The sequence below is a fragment of the Papilio machaon genome, chromosome 5, assembly GCF_912999745.1.
Source record: "Papilio machaon chromosome 5, ilPapMach1.1, whole genome shotgun sequence".
Classification (NCBI taxonomy): Eukaryota; Metazoa; Arthropoda; class Insecta; order Lepidoptera; family Papilionidae; genus Papilio; species Papilio machaon.
The window spans coordinates 5,592,259-5,607,063 of NC_059990.1; the positions used below are offsets into that span (position 1 = coordinate 5,592,259).

The window sequence follows — 14,805 nt, forward strand, 5'->3', positions numbered from 1 at the left end:
CTCGAATGAAGGCCTCCAATACAATATGTACAAGGACTAGTAATATCTAATAGGAAAGTATCACTAGTGTTTAAGGTTCTGTAGTTTAAATTGCCCTAAATACATTGTATACATTAATGTTAGTAAAGTTCTGTACAATATTTGTATTTAAGAAAATACCGACAGTCAAAAGAAATTAAACACTATTTAAATATAATACGTGTAGTTTTCTATTTTTTTTTTTGTCTAAACTTTTCAATGATAAAAATGGTGCCATAGTAATTCTATAAAACGATACTAAATTGATTCAAGAAGAATATTAAAGTGAGATGCGATGTGAGATTCGTTGCTGATCAAAGTAATGGTTATTAGATTTCGTTGAGCACTAAAACTATATCGAGGTTACGTAGAAATGTTTTTATGTACATTAAAAGGACAAATGGAAATCCAAAATCACAAGATGAAATTGCTACAAGAATTAAGCCACATTTCCATAGATTATTTCATGAATAGAGGACCGTAGATTTATCACTGCCGAAATTATTCATATTGATGTGGTTGACATATTGATATTTCACTAATTTTTTTGAAAAATCACAACAATATGTTTTTTTTTGGATATTGCGGCAATGAAACCATCTATTAATACAATCATCAATGAATACATCTGGAAAGCTCTAAACATGTTGGCTAGTTAAGGAAGGTCACAAGATGAGGGAACATCAATCGAACTTACACTATAATGTACTTACTTTTTTACATTACGATAAAATTTCTCACAGCTTTGTCTTTCATTGGTCGCTTATCAGCGAATAGTAAGAGTAAATTCGTTTTATACTAAAACTATTAGGTACATCATCTATACGTAGAGGTATTTGCGTTACAGTCATTATAGTTAATAACACAACGTTAAATCTGCACAAAATTTACGATTTTACTCTGTGAAGGAAACTACAGAAGCTCGCAATGTTTAAGAATAGGACATATTTTAAGGTAAGTGAATAGTGTTAAGAAATAATAGATTAGACACCTAAGGTGTTGATCGAAAAATAGGATAAACAAATAGTTTGATAGGATATTGTTAACAAATTCGAAAGTGAATCTATTTATTATAATAATTTAGTAATATTATAATAATTTAGTAACACTTAACCTATTAAATTAAGAATATAATATAATTTGCTTAATTTAAACAAAGCAGATTAATATTAACGAGACCAAATTCTTGCAAATACAACTAAAACAACAGATATAACGAGTGCTTTTAAATTGCTTTCGATTCTTACGCACGCACTACACAACCTTTATGTGACGCCAAACGTGAGTTCGCACTATCCGAAACATTTACAAAAACATGTCTCAAGAGTGAGATTTGAGCTCTCCTTTACAGAAGTAAACGAGCCCGCAACATGTTTTTATGTAAAATTTCGGCAGTGCAATCTCACGGTAGACATAACTTCGTCATAAATTAATTATATTACAGAATAAATAATTATTATGGATGTTATCACACTGTCTTATATCTACAATATGCAAATTAAGCGATTTAACAACATTAGTTCGTCACAAATAGAGAACAAAATTATTTTCGTTTAAGGCATATTAATATTCTTAGATTAATGCTGACAGGACAATCAATTTAATTTATAAATTTGAAAATATATACTTAAAATATTCTACATAATATTTTTATTAGTTATGTTTTTAAGTCGGTTATTAATGACAATATGACTGAAACTATTCACATATTAGCTTAAACTATTTAAATATTTTTACTAAGAAAAAATACTTTTTCATGTCACGGATTCTTCGAATTATGGAAATACAAATAACAATTTTGTTCTTAATTAATAAATTAAAAGTTAAAATTAGAAAATTCCGTGAAATTTATCCAAGGTAGAGATTATTAATATAAATTTTTATCCTATTATTTGAATATTTAAAAATGAAATATCATAATTGCAATATTCTTAATTTAAAAAAGTTAAAGAAAGATTTTAATTTTATGTCAAAATGTAATTATAATTATATTAAAAGCGCAAATTTTGAATATCATTTGGATTGAGTATAATATTCAATATTTTAAGATTCTTTAACAATTTAGTTAATACGTCTAGCCTTGTACTTCTCGTCATCGTTGCTCAAACTGCATATCAAATCTTTAATAAACGTCATATTTAATTTTCATACTGCCGTTTCCAAGTCTTCGGAAACTAGTTGAAAATGTTCTTGGCCTGAAAAAATTAATTGTTTTACAAAATCAAATCAAAGTAGAATTTTTCTTCTATCTAACTCAGAAGAGACGATATACATGTATTTGATTTGTAATAAGTGGTGAATGGGGAGAAAAACTGCCTTTTGCTCCTTATAGATGCCGATGAACATCTGATGATGTACTGATTTCTGATATAGATGGATTGGTGGTTTACTTGGTAATGACAGCTTTTGGTTCCGACTTAAATGCGTCTGTTAATGTTACTGACAATTAATTACTTCTTTATTATTAGTCAAAATCCGCTACAAATCGCTACATACAGCGTCAGATCTAAAATGGCGAAAATCAAATAGGCACAAAATACCATGTTTTATAGCCTGTCAAAAAAGTACAGCATTTTTTTTTGTTATGTGCCGACACGTAGGTTTTATTTTGTGACAGAAATATTATGAACTTTAACAGACGACAGAAGGCGGCTGCTACTGGCGCCACCTACTTAGACCTTTCAGTTTTTCTCCCCATTTTTGTAATCTGTAAGGGATTTTGTGTTGGCTTACAATGAATGGGCATAAATATTCAAAAAGTATATGCTATACTGACTTTCTAAGTAGGCAGCTAAGTCATGGTCTTCTGCGCGCAGAGCGAGATGTCGCGGCGTGAGGCCGGCGTGGTCCTGGCGGGTCAAAGATGCCCCCCCTGCCACCAGCATGCAGCATATCGCCCGTCGCTTGTGAGCCGCGGCTTTGTGTAACGCGGTCTGTCCCCGTTCGTTGTCGCGCATGTTCAGTATAGCAGAGGGCGCGCACGCTATCAGGTACTTTACGACCTCCTTGTTACCGTACCGCGCCGCTATATGGAGTGCGGTCTGACCGGTAGCGTCGATTGAGAGTAGCGAGTACCCGGCAGCATGGAGGTCTTTTACCTATTAAATAATGGACATATTACTTAAACCCATCCACCTTCTGTTTTTTTATTAATCATCTTCTTTTTCCTATACACATGGTGATTATGCATATTTGTGAAATTGAGTTTATTGACTTCATTCCAATTGCTTTTGGGTACACTTTTTCTTAGTGATTACAACATCGCTACGAACAAACCACGATAAAAATCGCAGATAAAACAAAGAAAACTAAATATAGCATAAGCCAGACTTACCGTTCTCAAATCTCCTACTTTAGCCGCTTTAAGAAGGGAATCGGATGTCTTTTCCAATAAATTTCTGGAACAATAAAGAAGAAATAATGTAATCAGAATAAAAAAAGAAACAATAACGCATAACGAGTGATAATGAATTACTTTATAGTACATACTTAAACTACTTAAATATATTTATGTTATAAATAAAGATAAAAATACTGTTCTTTTTAAAATAATGATAAATGTTAGTAACCACCATTTATACAATTAAAATTAATATATATTATAGCGTTTTAATACGTTCATATTTTCGGAGTTTTAATATATTTATTAAATTATTTTTTTCAAATAAATAAAAAAGTTTCTTTGGAATATATCGTAACTACTTAATTAAAAATACTTCAATTGCCCTTAATTTCTCATTAAATTAAGATTACAATCATTTTATAAACAAATAAAAGAAGTCTATCATGTAATTGAGAATCGCCTCACCTATAGCCAAACACTTCTTGATCAAGTCCGAACAGTTTTTCGTGTATGCTGCATGCAATAGAAGACAGAAGAAATAGAGTGCAGATAGTCCAAACAAGTGAACTAAAGTCTAGCATCAGAAAATTAACATATCTAATACTACACTAGTGTTTTTTCTAGACAAAAACAGTGAAGACAGTAAATTAGATGTACGTTATTAAGAGACAACACTAAACATTTATTAGTATATTTCTTTCGCCAAAACTTGAGTGCACACGCAACCTCTAAAATCTTGTGAATAATATTGCATATCTATTGACAATAAAGAAATGGGGCAATCTGTAATCGACGACAATTCCATATAAGGGCAAGGTAATTTATAATATTTGTTACTTTATCTAAAGTAAATTAAATTTGATTTCATTGAGGTACAATGGTGCCTTTAACAGTAGGTACTACAATGCTTCGTCTAAAAGAACTACGGAAACAAAATTATTTTAACTAATAGTTATAGAATAATGTATATAAATAAATCTATAATATAATAAATAGTAAAAATATTTAATTAACGCTATGTTCAATTTGTGTTTATTTATTTTATTTAAATACTAATTTCCTATATAAGAAAAGTAGCATTTCATAATATGACATTTTTATATCCTTAACTTACACACTGTCATTGATGAGATCAAATCCTTGTAAGATACTGAAAATAATGTTAATTTGTAAACAAGATTCTTAGATTTAAATCCCAATAAAATTTCGCTTCCTAAATTTATTTTACTTCCTCACAATATCAAATCAATCGAAGAAATTAAAATAACTTCAGTAGAAAATGTTGAATCGCACAAAAAAATCCAAATCAAATTTTATATAATAGCCATCACAATACTGACTGACAGTGACAGCTGTCAAAAATGGAATTGCCATTTATGATATAGAAATCTCTATGTGAATATTGTTAAAATATGAAAATCAGTACAAACTTACGTCTTGAAGCGGGCTATCGAGTCACGAGTTGCGTCGGTTTCTTTGGCCGGTGGGCTTGTACAGAGCGGCGGAGAGTTGGTGTCCTGGGTGGACAGTTTGGGAGTGAGTGCTCGTGAGATGGGACCTTTGGAGGAAGTGGAGAGGGATATCTTGGGCGCAATGAGTGCAGGGGACGAAGGAGCGGTAGCCGCGGCAGAGGGTGGAGTCTGCGGGCTCTGCGGCTCGTCCGACGTTCTCGCAGGGCTCCCCAAACCAGATTCACTAGACCACAAATATGCATAAAATGTAAAATTGTAAAAATAGGAACTAAGAGTATTCGTAAAAAAACATCTCTTTTAATACCTCGCATGTGACTCTGGAACATCCAAGGATACGCCGGCGCTAGGGGTGTCAACACTCTGCGATATGTCCAGCGAGACCGAGAGTCCGGTAGTGGTGTCCAGGGACACGGAGGGTCCGGTGCGGTCGAAGGAGGGCGTGGCAGTGGTCTCCGGATGCGCCGTGCTCTCAGTGTCAGGTGTCTGCGGCGCCGCGTCCAATATGTAGATATTCTCGTGGCCGATGTCAGTCGCGTAATGGAGATTCTCTTGAGCTTTGTCTATCCTAAAGAAGCGTTCTGCTGTCACCGCTGCAATAAAAAAATAACTGATTTTTCTTTCTTTCAACTGTATTCATTATCTTTTTAAAATGGCAAACATGTTCTTACTTATTATTTCACCTCGATTTAAATAAAAAAGGAGGCTGACTTAGTGTATTTTGAAGCAAAATTTATAATATTTTAATACGTGACCGACTTATAGGTTAACAACCGACTTATCAGAAGTAAAAGTGAGACAACTCACAGTCAACAAACCACCAATCGACAATGCTTGAGTACGCTTGAGATTCTTTGATCATGTTTTGTATGAGAGACCGCATCTGCTCCAAGTCAGCCGATGGATTTACTTCTAAAATTCCAATACGTTCCGCTGTAAAGATGAGGAATAAATCTTTAAAAGTGTAGTTCAAGCCGTACAATGAAATATAAAAAAAGTAATAAAAATACACTGCAGCTTGTAATTTCGTCTAAAATCATTTAAAATCTAAGTTATTTGAAACTTTCCTGGTATTATTCGAAACGTACAAATATACTAGTTATCATCTAATTAAACATATATTTCACAGAAATAAAGCTTAAACCAAAACTAGTTATTTTTCTAATACTAAATATTATAGGATTATATGTTCCACCTACGTCATTTGTTTGATATTTAAGCAAAAGGAGGTTGTCAAAGTTATTGTTAGTACCTGTGTTTGCAAGGAGTTCTTTATCGTAGTGGTGCCTCTCGTAATCGGCCATTGTAATGAGATTCACAGTGAGCGACAATTTATCTAAAGTCGTTTGTCTGTAAAAATTTGTTATAATTTAAAGGATGTTTATTCTTTATGTAAAGTAATAAAAACAATTGTATTTTCATTAAAAGACTCAGCTTATTTTAAATTCATTTTATTATTTTTCTTACTTTGTAAATATATTATTTTTTCACAACTGTGTAACTAATTTTAGAAATTCTATTCATGAAGTAGTTTTAAATTATTTTAGATTTATCGATATTATACCATAATTGAATCAATAATTTATAAATAAAATACTTTTGACATTTTAACTATATAAAATTATTGTAGAAATTAATGTATTCGAGAAAATATAAAGGGTAATGGCACAGATCAGAAAGATTTTTTTTATTACTGTAATCCAAATTTATTCCTGTGTTCTTTTATGTAAAATATATTTATTGAAGAAATATAAATATTGCCCTTTAGTGTGTCCGTTATCAAGTGACAAACGGCCACCAAGGGAGTTCTTTTGCGATACTCAATCAATTTTGTAGAATTTTTTTTGTTTCGCCGTGATATGTTTTTATGATCGAAACACTCAACTATGACTGAGTCAATTTCAATGCGCTTACATTTAATTTTTAACATGTTACTTTGAACTTTGTTTTCCAAAAAAATTATCAACTAACTGTCCTCACTGCCGAAATACTGGTTTAAAACAAATTGGCATCCCGATCGTTCTCTCGAAAAAAAAAGATACAACATTCTGTTCTTATAGAAGAATCTCGGTAGTGTAATTTTACGATAACATGCTCATAAGGTCGCATGCAAAGTTAGTAATAAAATTTGTATTATTATTGTTTACTCACGGAGCTAGAACCCGGCCGGGCTTTTTCTTAGCGAGCATGATCGCTTGGTTCAGTATAGAGAGTGTAATGACCGAGGGCGCCAACCGACAAGCCTCCCCATCCACTTGCATTGGTATAACTTTGGTTGTAACAATTTTCGCTGTTTTGCATTGAGTTATACAAGTCCCGTGGCCCCCCGCTTGTAGCAGAGGCTGAAAATGAAATTTTATTCAAATAAAATGTAAAAAGTTTCGCTAGAAGATTAGCTGCATAAAATTTGACAACTCTAGTAATGAATTCGTGTTAATTATGATCCTGTAATACAACCAAAATTTATTGATTTATTACAATTTACGTATTATTCCAAATAAACCCAGATAATTTATAAATAGTCGGTAGTAGCAATAATTTTAGTAGACCACACCATTAGACTTGTCAAGTAGAAATGCTTGTAATAATATAAAAAAAAAATGGTTAGTACTTGGTTCGCTTAGTAAATAAAAAGATAAAAGAATTAATATTTACTTACCAATTGATAGGTGGTTAAACCTACAACTTCTATTAACCCATCTTCAGTGGACGGTTCATGCGCCCCTCCCGATTTATTCCAAGGATGTGTTCCACCGCCATAACTAAAATAAAATAATATTGACTTTTTCTCTCATATTTTGATATAAACAGCCCTAATACAAATGTCAATAAAGTTACGTCTTTTTAAAAATTTTCATAATAGCAAGGTTGGCTTTCTAAATCTATCATGTAATTTAATATGAATCAATACCTTGGAATGTTTAAGAACACAATAGCATGCACTTTATGTTCGCGGAGAACGTGCGTGAGGTCCTTTCCATCGCACTCCATAGTGACAAACTCCGCTAGACCCTTCCATTTGCGCTGCATGAGGTCCTTTCCGCCTGCCGTGCCGTAGAACAGCTTGTTCCTGATACGTGAGTTAAACTTCTCCGGGTGAGCCTCTAAAACAAAACAAACATATTAAAAACCGAAAACTAAAAATAAAGATAATCTTACTATGAAACTGCTTACGACTGGGACAAATAACGTAAAAGATTTGACAGAAAGAAGTCAAAATAATTATCGGACAATATTGAAGCGCCTATCAGAAAATAATGGTTATTTTTTGAACGTACCTCTAGCTTCGTGGAATTCTAAGGCAATGTGAGCGTCAACTCCGAAAGAGAAGTAGTTGTTAACAACGTTGAGAGGTAAGTCAGGTTTGGCGTTACTCGTGTCTTCTCCAGATGCCGCTGCGTTCGGCTCCACGGTAAGTTGCCATCGGTCTAGTAGAACAGTATCACTTTCGCCAATATGCGCCAATATTTTCGATATGGGCTCATCTTCATAACCCTGTTATAAAAAGATGCATTATTTTATTACATTTTATCACATCTACTCTGTCCAGAAATTCTGGCGCCGAATTTACAGCTCGTTAGGTTATTGCGAAACTAACAGACTACACTCATCAAAAATTACTTAAGAAGCTTCTTTTAGTATGATTAAGTTAGTAAATAAAAATAAAGTTTGTTTATTTTCTTCCTTAAGAACATTATAGTTTGATTTTTAATGTTTGAATGCAGCATACTAAATAGTCAAGTCATTACCCCGCCCCATCCCAAGGCTCGTGCGAGGTCGTTGCCGGTGCCAAGGGGCAACACGCCGACAGCCGGTCGCGAGCCGATGCGGTCGAGCACGCTCAACACCCAGCCCACCGTACCGTCTCCGCCACACGCCAGCACGCGTAAGTTCGGCACTTTGCGGAACATCTCTAGACTAATAACATATAAAAAAATCAGTACAATTGAATTCACAACATCCTTATATCATTAGAAGTTCGTGTCAAATAACATTTACAAAGTATGTATATTTTCTCACGTAAGTCATTTAATAAAATTACTTTTTGAAGAATATATGGTATACTCGATGTAAGGTAAATAGTCAATTTCAATTTACTTGTAGCAGTCGGGGCGTGTATAAAACAATAACTCATAAAATCAATTTATTATTTCGTGAGATTAAACAGCTGCAATGAAACTTTAAGATTAATATTTGATGAAAATACAGTACCCTTATAATATTTCAAATTGATAAATGAAGAGAGCTTCAGGTAAACTCTGCAGATGAATCGACTACCAATTGCCATTAGCTGATCAATCTCAGATCGTTTTATTAAGCCGTGGATTTGCGCAGCGAGCTGGATACGAAAGGATATTCGAAGTAACCGTTCAATTTTTCATTGTTTTTGCTGATTAGATGCAGTTGAACTTAAAGTTTATTTCAAGTCATGTCCTAAAGTTAAATCATTCTTATTTTTTCGTCTTATCATACTTTTTTAAATACTGTTTGAAGTTTAAGGATATCTCTAAATTTTTTTATTGTAATACTTTGAAAAAAATTTTTTTTTAATATGAAGTAATATTTACCCTGGTCCGGGTCCACCTTGGGTCAGATCAAAAACTTGACGTGGATTCAACAGCCATTGGAACTTTTGCAACAATTTAACACCTTGATTCCCTCCACTTTTCGGATTAATAAAAACTAAGACCGGCTTCACATTAGTAGTTGGTATCGGCTTGATAACAAATGGCTTATGTTCATTCTTTGAATCTTTTCCTTTCTTCTTCGATGCGCTTTTCTTTTTTGGCGATTTTCTCAAAGACGACTTAAAGCTTCCCTTTCTTGGTAACTTCACAATCCATGAAGGTGGGACTATTATATTGGACTGAGAGCCTTAAATAAGTATATTAGTTAAAATTATGTAGAAACTAAAAAAAAACTTGTGTATTGCAAATTTTCTTTACCTAATGAGCATTCTTCTCCTATTCTCTGAAGGTTAAAACAGCTTTCTTTATTGTGGTATGCGTCCTTACACCAGGAGCAACTAAGTGCTACGATTTCTTTCGAGCTAAATGATAACTTTGCTTGTAACGACTGAAATCAAACGATTGATTTACTGTGGAGATTGCACTATAACTTAAATTAATTTAGATTATTTAATTGATAACAAATAGCGCTAATAAAAACAATAAAATGCAAACAACAAGCAAAGCACCAATGTGTTTGCGGTAGGCGGCAACACATTGAGTATACCCACACGATCAGTGTTATCATTGGCTACTTCCATAGCCTTGTCTACAGAAGATTGTTTTGTTATGCACCACCCACAGCAACTGCGCCGGTATGACTGGGACAACAGAACAACCATGCAACAAACATGCAAAATTAATAAAAACAAACATAACTAAATGCATAAACCAAAATTATAAACATCCGAATAAAAAATAAAAAATTATAACACTCTGACATATAAACCTAAAAATACATTTAATAGTGTACTTATACATATGTTAATTTTATCTAAGGTTAAGTAATAGAAGAATAAGTATTAACATTATTTTAGTAATATTAGTGTGTGCGAAATGTCTTTGTGAAATGATGCTAAATTACTTATGTAAATAACAATAACATTGTCATTCTGACTGAGCCCTTCCAAATTGTGAGTTATTTACGATTCTTGTTTAAACATAAAACATTATGTATATTGCCTTTATTCAAAGTAAAAAATTGATATACTTTGAATTTTGTTTAATAAACCATAATTCTATAATGTAACGTATACGTATAATATTATAGAAAACTAAATATTGACTAGCTCGTATCATTACTATAAACAATAAATTATTAAGCGTTTTAGCACGTACATGAAGCCATGGAAACACGCTCAAACATTACACAAAAAATAATAGAAAAAAATGTACTCCACAAATGTAGCCTAGTCGTGTTCAAATATGCATGCGCCATGCGTGCAATATGCTAACACGTCATTAAAAATGAAACTTTAATTTTGCGTTGTAGAGCTTTGGCAGCACGTGCCGTGTCGCATGCGACGTAAATGCAAATGATTTCAAAATAAGGAAAACGTGGGCGCCCAAGGGACGCGTGGGGGTGACCGAGAAAGTGGGGAGGTACTAGCAGGGTGACGCGACTTGATGTTTCAATTCGCTCATTCATAATCGAAACGACAAAGACATTTTATGAGCATGTAACTCAGTACAAATCAACAGGGCTCTTGTTTTATTACGTCGCATCATATCAAGTTTTTTCACATATATATCGTAGACAAGTCTTCTAATCCGGGAAAGCCTATTTCATGACCTTGACTTTTTAAATGCTAACATAAACCCTGATTTAACAGATCATATTGTTAAGATAGTGGATTTAATTACACTACTAGTTTATAATTATGTACGATACTCGATCTTAATTAAGCATTAAACATAATATGAACATTTTTTTAACTATCCACAAAGATTACACTTATATTAAATGCGAAAACAACGGCCTTTGTATTTGCCACGTTTTCAAGATTTAACCATTTAACAGGTTCACTATATCAAGATATTCGAACCAAAATATGTAATCGATGATCAAGGCTTGACCAAATAAAGTTTAAGGAAGACAGTAACGAACCTCGACATTTCGGTTAAATGTAATAAACAATTTCACTTTGCCAATTTTGTCAAAGGCCAGATTCATGTGTGTCCATTCGTTTTAATAATTGTGGATGTAAAAACCTGGTCCGTCATGAGGAAATTATAAGTGATTATAGACATTTCTGCTTCATAAACTTGATATGGACGCAGTGGTTGCCTTGGAACTTGAAATTTTATCGATTCTATAGTTGATAGCCCTTGTTATTTACTAAAATTTTCTTTTGATAAAAGTACTTTTAACTAGTACTTATTTGATTTTAGTATTAATTTTGAAAATTTCATCTAATTTCTTGATTTAAAGTTAACGTTCGTTTGCTTCACATAAGGAATAAGTTGTTGTGTGATGTTGTTTTGCCAAACATGGATATTCGTTAATGACATCAAACAGCAATGGTATACATGAGTTAGATTATTTATATACAATTAAAACACGGTGCAAGAGTAATGACGAGTTAGCATAATGTTAGCATGGCAAAATTATTATTGCTTTTGAAAACTGCAAGGTGCGTTACCTAACACAAAAGCCAACGGTCAGTAGCACTTACCTTGCCGCAAGCTTTGCACTTGCCCTTTTCAGATCTCCGGTGCACCCAATGGTGGTGAGTTAGGGTCTGTTCGCGGTACTGGCGCACGCCCACGTCCCTGAAGGTCGGCTTGCAGGTGAACTGCATTCGATCCATGAGGATGTCGATGCACGCTGTATGAGCGACAATCTTGCACGCCGAACATTTCATTCGAGATCCATGTTTCTATTGAAATAAAATTCAATTAAAGAAACTTGTAAATTAAATTTGTACTTAAATGAAATCAGGTAATCAGAAATTAAATGTATAGAAATAGAACCCTGGATTTTTTTATTACTGTTTAGTGTATGGTTTTGTTACCTACGTATAAGATAGTGATTCTATGACGACATATCCACAGTGATCACTTTCCATAATTTATATTTTTTCCTGTGTTTATCTAAGTAAAGTTTAGTCTTTATTTATACTAATTACATAAATAAAAAATTTTGCAGGCATAAAGCTACTGTATAATTTTATTTTATTACACATTTATTTTTTACAACGTGTAATATAAATTTAATATGATGTGGGCGAAACGTGTAAAGTAAATTAAGTTTTATGAGGAGATGTGAACTTGTTTTGTCACATGTTATAAATTATTTAATAGCGAAGAGGTGGCTTTAACACCCATTTTATTTTACAATGTTCCACTTTTCTTATTACATTTTACACAAAAAGAAGATTTTCAAATGTTATATTTTCAAATACAGCCCTCAGAAAAGTATTGTGGCTATCTCTAAAAGTTTTTTTTTCCATTTTATGACAAAACAACATATTTTCAATACAAATCGGTTTTTTTAATTCTAAATGACGAGGGTGGTTAAATTGTCGAGAAACGCAAACCGCCGGCGATTAGTTAATAATTGTCGCTATAAACTCAAAGCCAGCCTTTTGTCGCATCAATAGTGACAGGTCATCGCTGCGGCATTGGCCGTGAGCTCCCTCATTAATCTTACATTCAACTAACGACATGTCTACCAGCGGCTATATAATGGACTCCAACTTCGTAATTGCTGTTGTGGAAATTGTAATTTTCTCCGCCCCGAATAGAATAAGCTGGTTCACCGAGGAATTCGTTTTGTCTTGAATTTTCTGCATAAATTATTTATAGAAGAAGAAATTCATCGTAGAAAGTTATAAATTTAACGTAAAAAGAGTGTTCAGTATTTTTTAGCCTTTAAGTACTCGTAATATAAGTAAGGTTCACCTGGCAATCGGCATCACCGACGTAACAGCAGTCGCCGGATACGGATGTGGGCGACCAGAGGTGCTCGCCGCTGATGGCCGTGTCCGACCAGTCGGGCGTAGCTCGCAGCACGCGCGCGCCCGCCGCGGGACCCTCGCTGCTGCGTCTACGACAAATATATTCAATTACCATTTTGATGACAAAACAAATTGTTCTATTTTACACATAAGACTCTATTCAGTTTATCCTTTACAAAACCTTAGGTACAGTTCGTTTTGTAAGACGCGTTTGTTTTATTTGATGAATATACAATAACAGTAAAGATTTTTTGTTTAACACTTTTGTTAACATAAAGTATTCGACGACATTTGAGGAGTTTCTTTCTTGATATTGAAGTAATTATTACATAATTAAACTAGTTTGCAAAAATCACTGGACGGAAATAGACATAAAATATAAAAAGTAGCTCCCCCATTACTTTTACGATAACGTTCTGTGAACAAGTTTAGGGTCTACAGAAATTATGCAGATTAGAAAGAGTAAATTCAATTTATTTTGGACCCTATACTTTTATCAAGTCCGTATACGAAACGGCAATTTTACCAAACGAGTCCTCGTTATCACACTCTATAGATATAGAATACTAGCAGTCGTCCGTGACTCTGTCCGCACGATATTGAAAAAAACTACGTAAAAAAAGCCTTTGTGTTTTTCCAAACTATGTTCTACAACCGTGCCAAATTTTATCCAGATCCGTTGAGCCGTTCCTTAGATACCTTCAAACAAACATCCATCTATCCATCTATCTAAACATTCGCATTTGCATTCGCATAATATCAGTAAGATAGTGAGATTAGTAAGATTATATTTCATAAAACGGAATTAAAAAAAAATATCAAAACAATTAAATTAACCTGTCAGGCCCAGTTTCATGAATATGAATGAATTTTATAAACTTTATCACTGAAGGAATTCATCGAAATACAAAACTAGACTTAATTTTTATGTCTTTTTTGTACACAATTTACGTTTTGCTAAATGTTAAATTCACATTTACCGAAACCATAATTTTACGCTTTATAAAAAACATTTATACAGCCAATCCGGGGCAAGGAACGTTAATTGTTCTAGTGGCGTATAATGGTACTGATATTGATTCAATGTGACTTCTATTTCGTTAGAAATCTTAGCATTACTTACAATTGTAATTAACTGTTTTTATAGTAGTAATATTATTATTAAGAGGCGGATCTAAAGCCAGACCGCTGGATGCTTCCGTCATGGTATTTCGCAGCCGGTATTAATTTATACTATTGTAACGCAGCCGCACTATTGTAACGTATTAATTTATACTATTTTGTATATTATTTATAAGATTCAATTTCCATAAAGTACATATTAACAAGTTAAATATAAGATAAGAATAAAATTTACGTATCAACAGCTATTTACCAGTAAAATTCATGACGTTATTGTGTCAAAATGATTTATGTGTCAAAGACAAAGACAGTTGTTATTGTCATTTTGTAAGTGTTTAATACATCCTACTAATATTATAAATGCGAATGTTTGGATGAATGGATGG

At 33.1% G+C, this 14,805-nt stretch overlaps 1 protein-coding gene across 7 annotated transcripts in view; it reads right to left on the reverse strand.

Annotated features, from left to right (window-relative positions):
• Positions 1-1,993: 1,993 nt before the first annotated feature.
• LOC106708525 (eye-specific diacylglycerol kinase-like) overlaps positions 1,994-14,805 on the reverse strand; it is a 102,878-nt gene continuing 90,066 nt past the window's right edge. For 5 of the 7 annotated variants that reach the window (XM_045678087.1, XM_045678082.1, XM_045678081.1 and 2 more), the window contains 18 exons: positions 13,242-13,386; positions 12,014-12,217; positions 10,070-10,159; positions 9,777-9,906; positions 9,399-9,705; positions 8,580-8,748; positions 8,109-8,325; positions 7,742-7,934; positions 7,490-7,592; positions 6,982-7,172; positions 6,083-6,180; positions 5,638-5,763; positions 5,138-5,423; positions 4,796-5,056; positions 3,827-3,874; positions 3,353-3,416; positions 2,795-3,116; positions 1,994-2,213 (listed from right to left, as the gene is read on the reverse strand). In XM_045678087.1, coding sequence (XP_045534043.1) covers positions 2,164-2,213; positions 2,795-3,116; positions 3,353-3,416; positions 3,827-3,874; positions 4,796-5,056; positions 5,138-5,423; positions 5,638-5,763; positions 6,083-6,180; positions 6,982-7,172; positions 7,490-7,592; positions 7,742-7,934; positions 8,109-8,325; positions 8,580-8,748; positions 9,399-9,705; positions 9,777-9,906; positions 10,070-10,159; positions 12,014-12,217; positions 13,242-13,386 — 3,004 coding nt within the window. In that variant the 3' untranslated portion in view covers positions 1,994-2,163. The remainder of the gene's footprint in view (positions 2,214-2,794; positions 3,117-3,352; positions 3,417-3,826; positions 3,875-4,795; positions 5,057-5,137; positions 5,424-5,637; positions 5,764-6,082; positions 6,181-6,981; positions 7,173-7,489; positions 7,593-7,741; positions 7,935-8,108; positions 8,326-8,579; positions 8,749-9,398; positions 9,706-9,776; positions 9,907-10,069; positions 10,160-12,013; positions 12,218-13,241; positions 13,387-14,805) is intronic. The other 2 variants (XM_045678084.1, XM_045678083.1) reach the window with 2 other exon arrangements.